Source organism: Haliotis rufescens, unplaced genomic scaffold, assembly GCF_023055435.1.
Source record: "Haliotis rufescens isolate VD_foot unplaced genomic scaffold, xgHalRufe1.0.p SCAF_17, whole genome shotgun sequence".
Classification (NCBI taxonomy): domain Eukaryota; kingdom Metazoa; phylum Mollusca; class Gastropoda; order Lepetellida; family Haliotidae; genus Haliotis; species Haliotis rufescens.
The window spans coordinates 18,555,549-18,576,653 of NW_025963857.1; the positions used below are offsets into that span (position 1 = coordinate 18,555,549).

The following is a 21,105-nucleotide window of genomic DNA, read 5'->3' on the forward strand; positions in this document are numbered from 1 at the left end:
TGAACACCAAACTCAAAATCTTAAACAAAACTGCAAAAAATCAAATATCTTCACCCCTAAACTCAAAATACCCCAAATAGACACAACGCTAACTAACCAAATAAATAAACAAACCGACCCAAACATAGGTAAAACCACCACACTTTCTTACATACACGAAAATTGGCCAAATTGGTGTCACATATACACTGACGGATCTTCAGACCCGATCTCCAACCACACAGGTTTCGGAGTCCATACCACACAACCAGTTATATCCACACAATCTTACCGACTCCCTAACAACCAATCTATATTCACGGCCGAACTTATGGGCATGGCCTCAGCCCTGCATAACCAACAATCAAAAAACAAACAAAAAATCCTAATTCTCACTGACTCGCTTCGTGGGCTACAAGCCCTCCAAAACAAAAAGCCAAAAAACGACCTAAATTAATAAACCAAATACTTAAAAGCTCCAACGACCTAACAAAAGCAGGCAAACAAATAACCTTCTTGTGGATCCCCGCCCACGTAGGAATTTACGGCAACGAAAGCGCCGATAAAGCAGCTAAATTATCTCTCAAAATACCAGAAATAAGCCTAAACCTACCCATCTCAAAATCAGAAATTAAAAGTGTAAACAAACAAAAAATAACCAAAAAATGGCATAATCAATATCAAAACTCAAATAGCCAAATCCAAAAAGTGCTCAGAAAACCACTAGCCAAACCTAAAATCCTACACCCCTCTAAAAAAATGGACAGATTAATTACAAAACTCCAAACAGGACACACGAACCTAAATAACCACCTAAAACAACTTAAAAGACACACCACAGGCAACTGCCCCCACTGCAAACAACCCGAAACCACAGAACACGCACTCATCCACTGCACCCACTACCAAACACACAGAACCACACTACAAACCAACCTCAATCTAAATAAGGTTCCCACTCTAGATGAAATACTAAACCCTCAAAATAAACTAGAAAACTTCAAGGCCCTAGGCGTATTCCTAATCAAAACAGGCCTAATTAAGCGCATCTAAAAACTAATTAATCTACCAATCCAAAATCCAATAAACATACAAACACCCACCTCAACCGGCTCCCTTAGTTCCCTCCTCCACCCACCTCGGCATTTATTCCAAATTTTAAAATTTCAAAAATCGATATAAGCAACCCCTAAAAGCCCCCTCTTGGGTTGCACACACCACTTTCACCCTTCTCGGAATACACTAAATGGCCTGGCCAGGCCCGTGTGCGAAATACGCTGCAGTCGGAAAGCGCACGTTAAATCTTCTATATCAGTCAGTCAGTCAGTTCAATAGTTGCCAAACACTTCTGATAGAGACGATGTTGGGAATGTGGAGTGAAAAGGGCTTCACTTTCAGCACTGTGTTTTCTTTACTACCGCAATATGAGACAATAAAGTGGTATATAGGTGGATATAATATTAGTCGTTAGATATAAAGAATGTTTAGTAACTTAAGAAGTTCTAGGACAGTTATTAACACATGTCGTGTCAGCCCTATTACATTCGCGATTGTCCACTTCCAGAAAACATCCTGTGTTGGTTTAACATGAATTAGTAAATGTTAATTAGGGATGCCCATAACGTTAATTAATGAAAGACGAGTAGTCAAAACACTGTCATTTCCTGCCCAGGACATCACACCCCTACACGCTAAGGTCGGTGAGAAACATTCTCATAAAAAAACACACACACAGTCAAGACTGTAGATTCCCGTCGTCTTGCTACAAATCCCTGTGATGTATTAAAGGTTGAAGAATTTTGAACTGAACTGTCCGAAAGTTTATATCTAAAATGTTGGAATTGGATACAGTGATAAAGTCTTATATCAATATGTAGACTCATAAATATTGGTTTTATGTTTTAACGGAGATATGATATTTTCTTATGAAATATCGCGTATTAGAGTAATTTGCATGCTTTACCATTCATTGTACCATTCTAAACCATGTGAATGTTGTATGTCAGTCAATCGGGTGAGAAAACAGCCCAATCCTCGCTCTATAAAGGACTATGTCAATCATTTTGCAAGTTGAAATGACCCCTGATACTTTATGAATATTTTATAACAGTTTATTCATAAACTTAATGCTTCGTACTATAGGCCTGTGGCCTCTTCAGTGCTGAATAAAGATTGAAAATACATCAGTCAATCAAAGATGAAGGTAACTTTATACATCAGAGTTCTTTAGAATTAGTTCATGTTTTGTTCTTAGACTAACATTTCAACCATCGATTGTGTTCGCATGTAGACTCAAACTGGTATATTAAAAAAATGTATACAGACAACAACAACTGTATTAGAAACAACAAGTTCTGTAGAGACTCATGTCTCCCATCCTTTGTTTGGTATGATTATGTCTTATAATTATTTTAGGATGGAAGGTACAGTTACCAAATAAAATATTCTGAAATATCAATTCATTATGACCATATTTCATAATCTATTTTTTAAAGTAACCCTCCTTACATTAAAGATAACTATTTAAAGAATATAGTACTTAAAGACATTGCAACAAACCGAATAATCAGGGGGGAGACTTTATACTGAGGGGGGCGCGAAATATATCCGCCCGGGGGAGATTTTATTTCAGAATTGATTCGCCGGGGGAGAATCTGTACCGGTATAAAATCTCCGGGGGGAGAATTTGTACGGGGGAGAGTTTATACCGGGACACCGGATCTCAAGGTTGACCAGATCAACACCCCAAAGGAACATCTCTACGCCAAACAAGGAGTCCCTTTCGTCATGGTGCACAAGAAGGGGGGACAGGACATCGAGTACGACATCACAAACTACACAGACTTGTACCACTTCTTCCAGAGTAGTGGCGTACCGACCTCAAACCACTTCGTCGCCAATACCGCCGCCCTCCTTGCCAAGAGTCTCTACCAGAATCCCAACCCCCAGGATGAGAAGCTGACCAAGAGACTACTAGAAGGATACCGCCACACATGCTCGCCAGCCGACGCCGTGCCCCCCCCCCCCCCCCCCCCCCCCCACACCCCCCACCCCCACCCCAGGCCCAAACTTTTCCATATTATTGAATATTCTTTTATCACCCACTCCAACCAGCCAAACCCCAACCCCTTTAACTTTATTAGAATAGGCTGCAAACTTATATATTTGGGGGTGGGGGGTGGGGTGGGGGGGGTGCACTTCTTTATTTAATCATTACACTTTTTTACCCTAATTGTATAAGTGCTTCCACGTGTGCGAGATAGGCTTAAGTCGGAAAGCGCACGTTAAATCTCCGAGGTACCTATCTACCAGAGCTTTATTTGCTGTTCTGGTCATACATAAATATATGTCAGTTACGTACATGGGGAGGCTAGATTATTTACAGCTAACAGCAATATAGTGCAAATATTATGTTCAATAAAAGAAAACGTTGATAGATCTATAACACACTTTTTGTACTATTAAACAAACTGTGGACTTTTAAGACATTTTCGCTTATTGTAATAACATCTAGCTAACAAATCATGTCTATCGCTGAAATCCACAAGCATAGTTGCTGTCAAACCTAAAAAACATATTCAGGGAGGTCAGTTTTGACTTGCCAAGCACCTTAAGGTGAGTTTATTTTTAAACTGTCAAAAGCGATTGTCCCTTCAATACTAGTATATGGCTGGAAGCTGTTTCTCGGACTGTTATGAGTTATGATGTATTTTATGATATTACTGGGGAATGTTCAAATTAGTTACTGTCATTTAATCCAACGTTCTAACTGTCAACTGTCTCAAAAGGACCATAGGTTTGGTTATATATCTCCTCCCTGTCTCTATGTCTTAAGTTGTTAATCGGTAACTGCGGTCCAAATGTATCAACTTATTCATCTATTGTTGCAAACTTGACTGATTTAAACATATCTAATTGATCATGAACTACTCAGTCAGTCAAGCACCTGTATCAGAAATGTAAAACCAGCCAGTTTAATGTAGTCCCAATATCACTGAAAAATGCCGATGAAACGTGACATATAAATTTACTCACAGACAATATATTTTTCGTGAGAGTGAAGCACAATTTTATTAAAGTTTTATTAACAATTTCATAAACTATAATAATATTAATATTAAAATTCATCATCACTTGCCAAGTTTATGAACATGTCCCCATTTGGGAGATGTCACATATAAACAAGGATTCGAACTAAGTTTGATCGTCTTTGACACTGAGGTTTATCCCCACTTTGCCAGCAAACTGCAGAAGATTAACAGTGAGTGAGCATCGTTTCTATGTTTATACAAGAAGGATGTTATGCCAAAAACGTTCACAGTAGTTAGTGAGTAAACTCACGACCTGTCATGACCTGGTTGAGTGACTTCCTCCAATCAACGTGAAAGGATTACCCACAGAGAAAGAAAGGATTAAAGTCACCCACAAATCTTATCCTAACGTAGTACTCCAACTTCTAAATGCCTCTCAAAGAAGGATTAAAATCCTAAATATATCCTATCTACGTGGTGTAGGTACTCACAACCTCTAATAATAAACTGTTACGTTTGGTATCCCCAGCAATACTCACTATGGTCATTGGGCAAATGTAAAAATCACAAACCCTAACGAGATTCTGTCTACATGGTCACACCCGGTGATTGTGAAGATCTCAAATTCTATCAACAGTCAGACAGCATGGCTGTTCATATTCATTTACAACATCCTCTTATAATTAGTATAAAAGTGTCCCACACAAAACCTTCTTTTATTTATTCTTTCAAAATACAAAACAGAAAGTGGGGTGTGGGGAAATGTGACATATTCCTACGTGAAATAATGAGACATTAGTGTGGTGACGGCTATATCATAATTGTACTGTCTAAAGCATAAATTTGGCGAACGAAAAACGTTATATTTGCAATCAAATGGAATGACTCGTGTGGGCAAATGAATATGTTCGCAATCCACAAACAATCATTTTATTAATGGCGAACATTTACCAACCCGCGACAATCGTGTCAACACGGGGGTTCCCCTAGCAATAAACTCGCATCTAAATTCACTACTGTTCTACTGTCGGCTAGCCACAATGGCTAGACGGGACCCTAGTGGAATGGTTCATGCCATAAAAGTCTAACAACCGAACACTAATTAAGACGGGCCGACCTTGTATTTACGGTCTGGTGAACACAGCTCAATGGCCGCTCATTAACTCAAATTTCACATCTCACTGTTTTGTTTTATCTCATTATTCATTTGATAATTTTGTCAACTTCAACTGGAACCCGGTCCCGTGTTACACACCTGCTACCCGTTGAGCACCCGTGTCACATGCGTGTTACACGCGTTCTCAACGCGTGTTAGGGGAATGAACTTTAAGGCAGTAGTGTACGTCCATGGCAATAAATGGTTTGAAAGTTTGACGGAATCAATCAATAATTATTGACACGGTGATGTAATTAAAATTTGTCACTATTCACAACTCCTATTTTTATGTTTCTATTGTTGAGCTGTATTTTCGACCAGTTTTATATGTATAAAAAATCTTCTCTTGTATTTATAAACCAAACCTAAAAACATTATATAAGAACAATTGTGTTTTTAAACCGTAAGTTTTCTATTAAAACAACCATGCAAGTAAGATTTCAGCCGTAATATTACTTTAGTCACTCCACAGATTACACATCTTATATGCTGCAAACGCAGCGAATGTAATGCTACTACGTCACAGCTGCCTCGGTAATTAAGGGCTGGAATGTTTTTGTGAAGGCAGTTAGAGCAGACGAATTTCCCCCCTCGCTGTATAATGTGCGTGCGTGAGTGCGTATGTATATATGTGTGTATGCATGAGTGCATTATGTGATTGTGTTAGTGAATATGTGTATATGTAGATATTAAGAATGTGCATGATTACTTTTTATATCTAATTGTATTTTAATATTTGTAATACCTTAAGGTGTCATTTCGGCCCACTGAGGCCTGGTGTTTGTATTTTAAGTATGTGCTAAATGTTGTATTGCTTTGTAACACATGACACTGTAATAAACTATATTATTATTATAAATGACGGTCGCTAACCATATATGTGTATTTTTACTGTTTTTGGTTTGATTTGATTGTCCTTTGGTGAAAACAAATGTTCAATTGTGAAAGCAAACCCTTTTCCCTTGAACGTTAAAAGACGGCTGACTTTGTTTTTGTCTGAAATATCAACGTTTGGAGTCGTTTATAAATTCGGAAATCCATATTATGGTTAATACTTATAATATAATATAGACAATGGTAAAATTCATTATCACAGTTTAAGTGCTATTCACAAATGTATGTAAATCTACTTCGTGATAAATGAAGCATGGCAATAAATGTATGCATCTGATTCTTCATTTGTTCTGTATTCTTTGACGAGAATGAGTTTCGTTAATGATGATCACTCTCACAGATTTTTTGATAAGAGGATAGGACTTTAACTGGAGAATAGTTATGAAAAATATATATATATATATAAGTATAGGCGGTCTGTGCACATGTGGTGAAACTGATACCTCATTGATTTGCTAATCGGGACTTGGAAATCATAGTCTGTCATTAAATTGATTTTAAAATATATGGTTTTGAATGTAGTACGTCCTGACATCATAATATTATGTTATAAACAACTTATCTTATCTTATCTTATCTTATCTTAAGTAAAACAATTATTGATAACTTCCTGAATTCCAATTGTTCAATGAACAGAATTATTCACAGCTCTGGCGTGAGACAACAATAAATTAGATGTTACCAAAGATTGTCCATTTTATGATCTTAGGCACATGTCGGCGCACTTACATGTGAGCCGTCTAGACGACTGTCTGTTTTGTAATTAAATGGCAGCTGTCATCCAGCCGAATACTTAATCTTGAGACCTATTAGTTGTCTCATAATTAACCAAAACATAAGCCCAAGAAACCAAACTCTAGCTCGCAAACACCCCTTACTCACCCCAATATCCCAAAGAATAACTAACTATCTCAATGAACACCAAACTCAAAATCTTAAACAAAACTGCAAAAAATCAAATATCTTCACCCCTAAACTCAAAATACACAAAATAGACCCAACGCTAGCTAACCAAATAAATAAACAAACCGACCCAAACATAGGTAAAACCACCACACTTGCATACATACACGAAAATTGGCCAAATGGGTGTCACATGTACACTGACGGATCTTCAGACCCGATCTCCAACCACACAGGCTTCGGAGTCCATACCACACAACCAGTTATATCCACACAATCTTCCCGACTCCCTAACAACCAATCTATATTCACGGCCGAACTTATGGGCATGGCCTCAGCCCTGCAAAACCAACAATCTAAAAACAACAATAAAATCCTAATTCTCACCGACTCCCTTAGTGGACTACAAGCCCTCCAAAACAAAAATACAAAAAAACGACCTAAATTAATAAACCAAATACTTAAAAGCTCCAACGACCTAACAAAAGCAGGTAAACAAATAACCTTCTTGTGGATCCCCGCCCACGTAGGAATTTACGGCAACGAAAGCGCCGATAAAGCAGCTAAATTATCTCTTATCAGAAATAAGCCTAAACCTACCCATCTCAAAATCAGAAATTAAAAGTGTAAACAAACAAAAAATAACCAAAAAATGGCATAATCAATATCAAAACTCAAATAGCCAAATCAAAAAAGTGCTCAGAAAACCACTAGCCAAACCTAAAATGCTACACCCCTCTAAAAAAATGGACAGATTTATTACAAAACTCAAAACAGGACACACGAACCTAAATAACCACCTAAAAAAACTTAAAAGACACACCACAGGCAACTGCCCACACTACAAACCACCCTTAATCTAAATAAGGTTCCTACTCTAGATGAACTACTAAACCCTCAAAATAAACTAGAAAACTTCAAGGCCCTAGGCGTATTCCTAATCAAAACAGACCTAATTAAGCGCATCTAAAAACTAATTAATCTACCAATCCAAAATCCAATAAACATACAAACACCCACCTCAACCGGCTCCCTTAGTTCCCTCCTCCACCCACCTTGGCATTTATTCCAAATTTAAAAATCTCAAAAATTCAATACAAGCAACCCCTAAAACCCACTCTTGGGTTGTACACACCACTTTCACCCTTTTCGGAATACACTAAATGGTCCGGCCAGGCCCGTGTGCGAAATACGCTGCAGTCGGAAAGCGCACGTTAAATCTTCTATATCAGTCAGTAGTTGTCTCAGCACTAGACAATCAGCAATCTAAAAAACAACAAAAAATCCTCATCCTAACCGACTACCTCAGTGGACTACAAGCCCTCAAAAACACTAAAAAACCACCCCAAACTAATAAATCAATTACTCAATAGCTCAAACAACTTAACTAGGGCAGGGAAACAAATAGAGTTCCTTTGGACCCCCGCCCACGTAGGAATCTTTGGAAATGAAAAGGCAGATAAAGCAGCAAAATTATCCCTTTAACTCCCAGAAATAAGCTTAAACTTACCCAGCTCAAAATCAGAAATCAAAGGTCTCACTAAACAAAAAATCAACAAAAAATGGCAAAATATATACCAAAACTTAAATAGCCAAATCAGGAAAGTACTCAAAAAAACCCCTAAATAAACCAAAAATACTACACCCATCCAAAACAATCGACAGAATTATTACTAAACTACAAACAGGCGGCACCAAACTAAATAATCACCGTAAAATAGCTAATCTACACAAAACAGGAAACTGCCCACATTGCAAACAACAAGAAACACCAGAACACGTACTCATTCACTGCACACACTACCAAACACACCGAACAACACTACAGACCACCCTAAATCTTAAAACCGAACTTACACTAGAATCACTCCTAAATCCATAAAATAAATTAGAAAAATTCAAAGTCTTAGGTTTATACCTAATTAAAACAGGACTAATAAGTCGCATTTAAACCCCAAATTAAATAATAAAACCAAAACTACCTTATCTAACAACCACCCAACACACAGCTCCCTTAGTTCGTCCCCCACCCACTCTTGGCATTCTTTCCAAATCTCAAAATTTCAAAATTACTGTATAAGCAACCCCTAAAGCCCCTAATTCATAGTCTTTTTATTGTTCAAATTACTGATAAAACATATTTTAACTTGTTCCTTCTAACCATATTTCCAAACATTTCCAAACAATTCCAAACCATTCCAAGTCATTCCAAACATTTCCAGTGTTGGAAATATGTTTGGAAATGTTGCCATTCCAATTTTGGATTTTTTGGAAAGATCGATCTTTCCAAGCTTTGGAAAGTTTGGAATGAGCGATCTTTCCAAAGCATTCCAACGTTCATTCCAAATTGGAATGGACGCTATTTGGTCTTGTGACACAAGGGGGCGCTCCAACAATCTGGAACATGGCACAGGTTATGAGGTAATGTAGTGAGATTCCAACCCGAGTCGTGTTATAGATCATGCGTATATTTAGTTAATAAAAGCGACAAAACCCTTTCCATATTCATAAGAAATCATAAAAGCAGAGTCGATAGTATGATTCCAACTATATTATGAGCATGTGTTTATGAATCACCACCAAAAAATTACGTTCGCGAAAAGGTGAGCGTATCCTGCCCCACCGGTGGCACCCGTCACAAACACATTCAAAGGCAAGTCAATTGTTCACCTTAGAAAACACGCGTACATGTCAAAATAGGGATATTGCATCGAACATCATTTTTGTCACTGATGCCTTAAATTTGGAAATGTCCTCTTCATGTCTACCATAAAACCTATGGAAAGCTTTACCGAGTCCTTGAATGTTGTAACCTTGATCAAATAGGTTTTGACTGCGAGTCAATTATGCTGTTTGAAATCTTAGCTGAGAAAGCATGCACGATTATATCCCAAAAGTTGTGAACTGTGTTTCCTACATGTCCATGTCCACAGAGAGACACAAACCATCAGCCGAAACCAGGCCAGTCTCAGGGACAAGGCGAAGAATGACAGCGGATCCATCTCTTCAATCCACGAAGAAGACCTAACAGGTACATATTTATAATGGGTCGAAAATCCTGTAAGAGGCATCAGGATCCATGTCCATACCCAGGGGTCCCGTACCAGAAACCACGTAGGCGGATGGCATTCATACATGAACGGATTCGACACTCGTACCCCAACCTCTGCAAATTTATTGACATCGTGAATAAGGGACGAAGTAAAAGTAACACAATTTATGGATAACAACCTTTTTATTTACTGTAAAGGCGACTTTTCGGTTTAGATCCTAAAACCGTTGTTATAAGTCTGTTTTCATAAATTGTGTCTACTTTGTCATTCTTCAACTTCTAAGTAATGCCTATCAAGCAATTCAGGGACGAAGTCACAGTGAAATCCTAATGTTCCAGTTACAAGCTAGACGAAGACAAAAGGAGAAAAGACATTCACTGGACTTACGTAAGACCCGATCGTGTATACAGATGTTGTGTCCTACTTTATGTGACTCTGATCTTTTGTAAACTGATCGTGATTGTGATATCTATGTATAAATTATAACTTATAGTTCGTGTACTGCATATAATATCAATAATGAGAAAGCAAGCAATGTATGAAATAAAAGCATATGTACGAAATCACATCAAGTAAGCAGTGTTAGTGGTTCAGTTACTAATATCAAATATTGTCAAATTGTCGTATGGACCGTTTGAATTACTAATGCGCCTTTTTGCGTACTAAAATAATTGCAGCTACAACAATGACAACATCTACTCCACGACAAACTAATTATCAACAATAATGACAACCACAACAACAGCAAACATTGATATTAGTCTAGAACTTCGACTACTGTTGCTACTACTACTACTACTACTGCCAAAATTACTACTTCATAAAGAGAGTTCAGTTGTCAAGTCAGTCAGGGCGTCAATGGGAGAGTGAGTATATTAGCTTCACGCAATATCCTAGTCATGCACAACACGAAAAAGAAGCCAGCCAGGGTTCTTCAGAAGATTTCTTGTCATATTTAAATGTAACCCTAAAGAAAAAACTTCGCCCCTCTGTGTGACACGTAATACTATCATAATCGATGTAACTATCATTAACAAGTGTTTTTTAAGCCAACTCATAGCTGAGTGCACTACCACTAGTAGCTAAAGTGATGACGTAAATCCTGCTGGGGTATCATGCAGGAGGCAGAGGTAATGTAAGTCCCTATGTTCCCCTAGCCTAGCTTTGGTTACTGGTCTATAGCCCGTGTTTTACAACTGTATACATCATATTGTTCTGCTCACATGTGTTTCATAAATTGTTTTTAAATATAGTATGCTCAAATATGTTTCACAACTTGTTTTTAAATATAACTTTGCATGACTAAATTGTAAATATATTAACTTGGTCTCGTCGCTATATGGCTAAAGTAATGCCGATGCGACGTTAAATTTTAACTCACTCACGAAAGGAAAACCGTGCAGGGATTTCGTTCTCTCACAAGTATCAGCACGCACAAACACAGATGAACAGTAATGTCTGTCATTGTGTGATATATACGACTACTTAAATTAGCACAGCACAGCATGTACATGGTGAGCTTTCGAAACAATTTATCAACAGATTTAAATAAAATAGTCAAGGACACACCCTTATCCGCTATTATCAATATGTTAAATTTTGTAAGCATGTGTACAGTTGTAAACATGCTTCATTTCAAAGAGTGGAAATTCACAACAATTTCGCTTTGTTCTCTTTTGTCAACACAAATAAAGGTGGTGCAATCGCCGGGCGTGCGACGCGACGACTGAATACAATTCAGCTCGGAATACTGTCTGCGTTTCAAAAGGTTATAAATACGACTGATATCTGATACTAATGTCTTTTCAGTTACACTTGAAATGGTTCGTCTTATATGAATCCCCCCCTCAATATTGTTGTGTGCCTGTCCAAAAGTAAGAACGCATATCAAACTAGACGTTTTAATTAACATAGAAAGTTTCTCCCATCTCGGACTAGCAAAATATACTCACACGCAAAAGAAACGCAAGTGGTTTAGGAACCATAGGAACACATAATCGACACATTAGCCGGGACACTGTGATCCGACGTCTCCGTTCCAACAACCTCAGATGTCGCCGACCAGCACGTCGTCCTGTTCTCTAACCACGGCATCGACAAGCACGACTTCAGTGGGAACAGGGTCATCGCAATAAGCGTCATCGTGAGTGGAGGCGTGTCATCTTCTCTGATGAAAGTCGCTTTTGTGTCTCCCATGCAGACGGAGAGTCAGAATTTGGCGTCGTCGAGGTGATCGTTTCGCTGACAGAAACGTTGTGGAAAGGGACCCATGGGGTGGACCTAGCGTCATGATATGGGCAGGGATTGGACTTAATGCGAGACTTGGACCCATGTGCTTTCTGAATGTTGGTCAAGGTCGGGGACACGGCGTCACTGCTCAGCGGTATATCGACCAAGTGATCAGACCCCACGTTGTTCCATTTTTTGCACAACATCAACAACACATTTTCCAGCAGGACAACGCTCGTCCCCATGTTGCCAGAGCTACCATGGCCTTTCTGCAACAACACAACATCCGTGTTCTACTTTGGCCAGCCCTCATGATCAGCCCTGATCTGAACCCCATCGAACACCTGTGGGATTAGGTTCAAAGGCGTCTGCACAATGTGCGCCCAGTCCCTACAACTGCCGATGAACTACGCACAGCTGCTCTGGGTGTGTGCAGTAGGATCCCTAGGGCCTTCACAAATCGTCTGATCCACTCAATGTACAGGAGATGTGTGGCAGTGATCAATGCTAATGGCGGTCACACCAGGTATTGACTGACATTTTGGGTATTGACCCGAAACTGTGTAAGCCCTTAACATTTGAAAAAACCCAATTATGTCATCTGCCTTTTAATCCATTAAACTGTCTTCAGTCAAATTTTTGTCAATCTTGCCCTATAAGTATTTCTTGTCTTTACTGTTGAAAATAAATAACATGTATACTGCATACCCGACTTGCGTTTCTTTTGCGTGTGAGTATATATTCACCCTACCGGTTTGAGTGTGTATTTGTATGAGTATTGAAATATCAAAAAAATGAAAAAATCTATAAAAAGAAGGATGATGTAAGCCTAACCGTAACACATGTAGTTTAGTTTACTTATTGAAGCCTTTGACAGGCATATATACTCAACAACAAAAGTTCCTGTGACACCGCTATTTTAGTGTATTTTTCAGACAAGTAAAGTTTGGTTTTCAATATTGTAGTACATGTATGGAATCAAGTCACAAAAACGCAACTGCTACAGAATAGCATGCATTCCATGCAAAGGTTGACTTTTATGCAAGCCCCATGCATTTCACTACCCAAGAATGGGTATAAATACATGTGCGTTAACGGGATACCATAAGCATTGTTAACAATCGTGCTGACAACAACCACTCAGAAAAACAACAAAATTACGCAGTTATTCAACATTACGAAATGCCACGCATGTCCGAAAATAAGCGTCTGCGAGCCATTGGTATGCTTGAAGCAGGATCGAGTCAACGTGATGTTGCAAGACAATTTAACGTCAACAGAAACACCATTTGGTGTTTATGGCAACGTTGGCAACAGACGAATGCAGTCCATCATCGGAGTGGCAGGCCACGCGTAACCAATAATCGACAAGACAACTGGATTCGAACAACACACCTACCAAATCGATTCAAGCTAGCACCAGTGACTGCAAGAAGCACCCCTGGCCTTCGACGAATATCTTCACAAACCGTACGTCGCCGCCTCAGATGTGCAGGGATTGTCGCCAGAAGACCCGCCAGACGTGCCATTTTGGCAGGAAACCACCGTCAAGTACGTCTACAGTGGTGCAGACAGCGACTACGCTGGGCGGCCATGCAGTGGGGACATGTTCTATTCACTGACGAGTCTCGTTTTCACCTCAGCCACAGCGATGGACGGATTCGAGTGTACCGCCGTTGAGGTGAACGTTATGTCAATCATTGTGTCATGGGAGAAGATAGGTTCGGGGGCAGCAGCGTTATGGTATGGGGTGGGATTACAGCAAGACAGAGGACCCGTTTGATAGTGGTAGAGGAAAATCCCAATTGACAGCGCTACCGCGACGAGATCATCGGCCCTGTTGTTCTATCGTTTTTTCGTCGTCATGGCCCAGGCATAACCTTTCAACATGACAACGCCCGGTATCATATTGCTGGACTTGGTTAGGATTCTCTTCAACAAAACAACGTGAATGTCATCCCCTGGCCGGCTCGCTCCCCGATCTCTCACCAATCGAGCACATGTGGGATGAGATGGATCGGCGCCTTCGACGTCAACCACGTGTTCCACAGACACTCCAGGAACTTCGAAACATGCTCCAGCAGATATGGACAGATATCCCACAGGACTTTGTGCGACGCCTGGTCCATTCCATGAGACGAAGATGTGTTGCTTGCATCGCAACCAGAGGTGGACACACACGCTATTGATTTGTAAATTGACATTTTGGCATGTTCATGTTTTTTTAATGAAATCACGCATTTTCTGAAGTCAGTATGGCAAATTAAATTTACAGGAGTCTTTTATCTGTTGCAAACCGAAATTGTTTCAGATTTGGTAAAATACATAACTTTGCATTAAATGTTATTCAATGTCATAGGAACTTTTGTTGTTCAGTATCAAAGTTGGAAGGGCATGAATATTTGACACTTGTTATGGATAACAACTTTTCTTTATTTATTCCTTTTCTTTATTTATAAGAACGTTTCAGTGTTCCTTCTAGTCTCTTTGTCAGGGTCAAACTGAACCAATAAATAGCATAACCAGCAACAAAAGCAAAAGGATCCCCCCCACCCCTATCCCCTCAAATACTCACACTCTAATACCAATTAGCTCAACCAACCCAGTCGCTTTAATACAAAATACCTGTAAACCTGGCCACGCCATGCAACCTACAAAACTACAATATCAAGGAAAACTTTCCTTGTACAAAAAATACAAACCTTCAAAACAAAATCATCATCAATCATTACACCACAAAAAAACAATACAGCAACATGAACAAACTCATAGAATTTGTAGCAGCTGCCATTCTGTTCAAACATCCCTGTGCGAAAACACTCCACTTAACCCTGCCCTAATCTCCAGACTATACCAAAACACTTTTGAGCACTTCAAAACTACCCTTAATCATCCAAATAAAATGAACACAACACAAATGGCATTCAATCCCCTTCACAATGATTTTTTCATTGGTCCTTCTTTTACAGACCCTCATCATGGTGATTTTACAGTCGAATTCCAGTGGTCTTGTTTCAAATGGTCATGAGCTTAGGGCACTCATTGCCCTAAATAACATGAAACCACTTAGGGACGGACCATTTGAGGGGGCTCGGGTTTTGGGGGGAGTGTCATGCCTTTTCTTAATTTTTAAGGGCTTATATTTTTTATGGCTTACTTGAAATTAATCCTATGTAAATAATCTTATAATTTTCTCACTGTTCACTAAAACATAAATGTACAGACGGTAAATGATGCTTGATGGTCATTTCACATCACAGTCAACAACTGTTTCAGTCATATCACAGTGAGACAAGCAGAGTCAATAACCTTGTCCAAGGCTACAACACAGTGACTTGCATGATATGACTTCTTGAAATGGAAGATTTGAAATGATTATTTAGTATAATGGTGTCAAAGATTACGGCTTTGCTCACTAAGTACTCTGTCTTGATTAGAGGGTATTTATGGGGAGTAGTTATTTAAATCATGCAGATGGAGGCTAAATATTTTATTTATTTATTTACACAAAATTTCTAGCTGTGTTTTGATTGCAAACATAACGATGTTCGTTCGCCAAATGTGTGCTTTAGATGGTACTATTATGATAGAGCAGTTATAACTACTCATGTCCTATTATCTCCTATTGAAAATGCCCCTCGGTTTATTCACAAGTCGGTGACCAACTGATTATCACACTTATCCCCAACTGTGATGTTGTGCGAATTGTTCTCGAAACCAGATTAAGAGGGGGTCGTCTCCAAAGCAAATGGTAAATAATTAGATGCGATATTACATAGCCTACATATACAGCGTATACATTGATTAACATCATAGTATATTTTTATTATTTTTTATTCCAATATCTATATACTAATACGCACTCAAACCGGCAAGCTGTATGTATTTAGCTTATCATGGGAGAAACTCTCTGGGTGAATTTAAATGTCAATACACATGTGATTCTGTGTACTCGCAGTGTTCAGGTATTTCGATGTGCGTTCTTACTGTTAGGTGCATAAAAAGGATACAATAAAATTGAGGAGCTTTTCACACAGGACGAACCATGTCAGGTAGAATTGAAATGAGTCATATAAAAATCCCATTTCAGTCATTAAAACGCTACCTTTTGAAACGCTGAGCTGATTTATTATTCAGTCAATTCGTGTCCCACGCCCGCCGATGAAACCAGCATTATTTGAGTTGAAACCAACCAACCCTACATCTCCCATGACAACATACCTTTCTGTACGCTGTGTGCGTGCGTGCGTGCTGATACTTGTCTGAGGTCTCACGACATGTCTCCACGTTTTTTCCTTTATGATTATATTTGAATATGACCAGAAATCGTCGGAATATACGAATACTGGCTGTCCTTTGACGTGCTGTGCACGATATTGCATAAAACCATACAGACGTGCCAAGTTGATCTCTTTTAACAGTATTATTATTATTATTATTCCCAGTTATAGTAGTTGTAGCAATAGTAGTCGTAGTTCAAGACATTAACCAGTTGCATTTTTGTAGTAGTAGTAGTAGTAGTAGTAGTGGCAGTGGTAACAGTTGAATGTGTTAAACCATGTATACTGGCTATGTTTGTGTGAAGGGGTGCTCCAATTCCTATCGGAATTGGATGATATGATACTCCACCCATAAATAAAAAATTGACTGTCAATAATCACTGAAAGTGTATCAACGTTTTGTGGCAATGTTAGGATACAGCAAAAGAGCCCAACATCCGTTTCTTGACAATGATATCAACCGTTTCATCATACAACATATAAGTGGGCGTACTCTTACGTAATTTAAGACACAATTTTAAGAACACTTTATGAACAGTTTCAAGGATAGAGAAATCATGATCAGTAAAACCCCAGACTTCACAGTAGTATAGGATTATCGGGACCGGAGAATCGGGACAACCATATTATCAAAAGCAATAAAAGCTCAATCTGGAGGTAGATTTAGATTTCTAGCCTACAGTAGTAATACATAACTTTTAGTCCTTGTTCCTTCAGTGATAACATGGCCAGGTTAAACTTTCGATTTCAATAGAATTGTTGGAGAGAAAGCTATGAGAATTTATATAATGGTGTTGGTGACCCCACCACAACATCATGCGAAAAGTTGTACACGCAAGGACGGGAAAAGCAGTCGGTCTAGATCTTATTCTAGCTGAAGCGTTCAAAAATGATATGTGTATTAACCTGTCATTAAGTTATTTTCATCTTGTTTAGAATGAGAACACTTCCTACTTCATGGAAGCACGGTGTTAGTACAGTTATACCTAACGCTGATGGTAATGTGCGCCAAGACCCCTAAGGTTACGGCAAGAAAACCCTTTCCATATCTAATAGAAACCTGCTAAAAGCTGAGTCGATTGTATGATTCCGACTATATCATGAGCATGTGTTAATGAATCACTATCAAATATTGATGATACATTGTACCAAGTGTTCGCGAAAAGGTGAGCATATCCTGCCCCACCGGCGGCACCCGTCGCAAACGCATGCAAAGGCAAGTCAATTGTTCACCTTAAAAAAACCCACTGGAACATATGGTACAAGTCTAATAGGGAATTGCACCGGACATCATCATTTGTCACTCATGCGTCAAATTTGGAAATGTCCTTCACGTCCAACATGAAACTATACTGAGGCTTGAATATTGTAACCTTGATCAAACAACTTCTGAACAAGAGTTGCTACTCTCCGTCCTGTCACGATATAAATTATTCACTGTTGTATCTCAATTATAATTTACGATGTAGTCCAATCATTTTGTGTGTATGCTTGTATGCTTGTATTTTAATAGTATTTGATATGTTAACGTGTATTTGTGTCTCGTAAAGTTTATAAGGCTTGAAGTTGCTAGTTTTCCTTATGTTACTGCCATGATTGTATACACTGTAAATGCAAAGTGTGACATATTAATAAAATACATTCTTCTTCTTCATAATTAGTCAAAATTGATATTGATCAGTGCCTGCGAAATACATTTCAGTTTGTCATCGCATGCATATGTTGCGTTCTTTGTTGCTCCTGGCTGCAATCGTATTGCGCATGCTATGGATCATTAATACTGTTACTAGATTTGTCTGGATGTCCATGCCTCATTATCTCAAAAGTCCGGCTATCACGACGTGACACCACGGTCCCACTGTTTGCGTCACGCGTTGCCCATGCGTGTTAGGGGACTGAACTTCTAGGCAGTTTTGTCAAAGACTCCCTACCCTTCAATAACATCGATATACCCACCCAAACTGAGACGTCCTAGAAATAAATACTATCTAAAAACCAAGATTAACAATAATAAATATATACCAAACTTAAACCAAATCATTTACAATAGCTGACTTGGATATCCTCTCCAAGCACGAAACCCAATGAATCTTTTTATAAGAGACCCCAGTGTTCACCACCCACTGTAGGGCACAAAAAAAGTACACAGATAAATACGGTAAAATGCTAATAGACTGGATAGATAGCAATAATTTAATTTGTCTTAATGACAGTCAATCCACTCGGTTTCCGTATAGTCATTTGCAAAATCCAGTAACAGTGGATCTTTCCTTAATTACCCCAGAAATTGTGCTGGGACGTTCATAATGACACCTAAGACAATTGACCATTGTCCCATCACAATTTCTTTTAATACAGTAATCATACCATCTCCACGTTTAGACTCATCATTGGACCTTAACACCCAGCTCATAAAATACAACTTCAAAAGAAATTGGCAGAACTTTACAAAACTATCTCACAACATTGACATGACAACCATACAAAATATTGACACGGATACCTATAATACAAGCTTTACCCACATAATACATTAAATAGCCTCCAAATGTATCCCAACATCTACATATAAGCGACAAAACTCTTTCGAAAAATCCTAAAACATCTCCATTTTACGATTCCGAGTATATCATGCCATGCCGTCTATACTAGGGCATGCCATGCACACCACCCACTTCAATGGTGGAGCACAGAAATTAAGAATGCTCGAAAAACAAACTTAAGAAAAAGGCTCTCAATAAATCAGAGAGAGACCATTCAAAATTACAATTGGCCGAACACTTAAGAAATAAAAATAAAGAAAATATAAGAACAGCAAATGAAAAACATTTGAAAACTTTGTGTATTACCCTAAAATACTAGAATCTTGTGGAAAAAATCAAGGGGAATTCTAAAACAACTGTCTCACCAAATATTTTGACTCAACGAATAAAGCCAACCGCCCTTTTTTTCGAAGACCAATAGCCCCACCCACTAACCAAAACTAAAAGCGATAAGACCCTTTCCATATTCAAAAGTGTGTTTCATGAATCACAATCGCTGGGGCACAACATCCTATATATATATATCCAACAATCATAACAAAATATCACCATACAAAAAACTCAAAACAATACGCAGAAACGTAAACACCACATAAGCCCCTTACCTAAAACATTTGCTTAAACTCATACATAAAACACATACCACAAACACCACTACCAGACAAAAACATACGAGACAAACCTCTACCTGACACAGACATATCCTTAAACACTAAAATTCCAACTACATTTAAAACTTATGAAAGCAGAAAAATCAGCAAAAATCTCTCCACCAAACGCACATATACACAGATGAGTAATTAAATACAAACAAACAACTGGACTAGGTATCCATGTTACTCAATTTTTACTCATAGTAAAAGTGGGGAACTTTGCTGGAATATTGCTGAGTGCGGCGTTAAACAAAAACAACAATAATGAACGAGAGAGAGATTACATGCTTCAGACAACTTACCTTTAGCGTGTAAATACCTCCAAGCTCCTAGACCCGGCCCAACTCGTCAGTCTAGACATAATCTGGTGTCTATTTTTAAGTTGTTTGATATAATGTAGAAAGGGCCATGGTCGTAACTTGAATAAGTCAGAACAAGTTGACCTGCTTTCGCTTTTGTGTAACATGTGGTGATATTGTGTCTCGTAAATGTGCTCCTGTTCATATGGCTTTTCATTGGATTTTAACAAGAGAGTTTGTGTCACGGCGTTTGAAACTGATTTTGATCATGAAAAGGCCGAATACATTTGTATAGGTAAGCCAGCTCCTTTTTCGAGTACAGGAGGCTGAACACATCAACACAGTTCCGCACCAACTGTCAACTGCTTGAAAACAGGTGTGCTCACATTCGGCACAAGTCATCTTGTTAAAAAGGTCAGCGCCAAATATTATTAAAAATATGGTAAGTTTTAATTACTGAGAAGATGTACATTTAAAAGACATAAAAATCTTACACAATATCATACAATCACACCCTGCAGATATATCTCGATTTACACTGAAGAAAACGAAAACGTCACATCGACCACTTGTTCTGATTTCGTGTAGTAGAGCCTAATTAAACATTTATCCAGACAATATTTGAAAAACACAAGTGTCCAGATAAGCGAGGTTCGACTGGTGGCATACCAAATGAGTGAGTGAGTGAGTGAGTGAGTGAGTGAGTGAGTGAGTGAGTGAGTGAGTGAGTGAGTTGGGTTTAACGCCGCTTATAACAGTATTCCAGTTATATCGCAGCGTGTCAGCTTAATGTGTGAGGAAAGCCCGAAGGGGTGCAGGTATTAGACGTTTACCACTTCGGTGAAACCCACGAGCACGGGTATGGTGCTGACAAACCTAGAAACATAATCGGGGCGAACCGGGACTCGAACCCACAATCATAGGTTTCTGGCGTGCCCAAGGGACGCAACTCTGCACAGCGAATCGCGGCGCCTTAGACGACTCGGCCACCCGTGCCCCCCGCATACCAAATCAAGTCTCTGGTGTCAGTTTTTTTCTATTTCTCATTATATGTCTCACAACACTGTACATAAATTAAGCACCGT

General features: G+C 38.8%; 1 protein-coding gene across 2 annotated transcripts in view; it reads right to left on the reverse strand.

Annotated features, from left to right (window-relative positions):
• Positions 1–20,146, reverse strand: part of LOC124137993 (sodium- and chloride-dependent glycine transporter 1-like) — a 47,225-nt gene extending 27,079 nt beyond the window's left edge. Inside the window, exon 1 of one of the 2 annotated variants that reach the window (XM_046504493.2) lies at positions 20,024–20,146. Coding sequence is in view for 1 of the 2 variants with exons in the window: in XM_048397657.1 (XP_048253614.1) it covers positions 11,969–12,022 (54 nt within the window). In the remaining variant the exon portion in view is untranslated. Of the gene's footprint in view, positions 1–11,968; positions 12,023–20,023 lie in introns of those variants that run through there. The other variant, XM_048397657.1, reaches the window with a different exon arrangement.
• Positions 20,147–21,105: the final 959 nt, after the last annotated feature.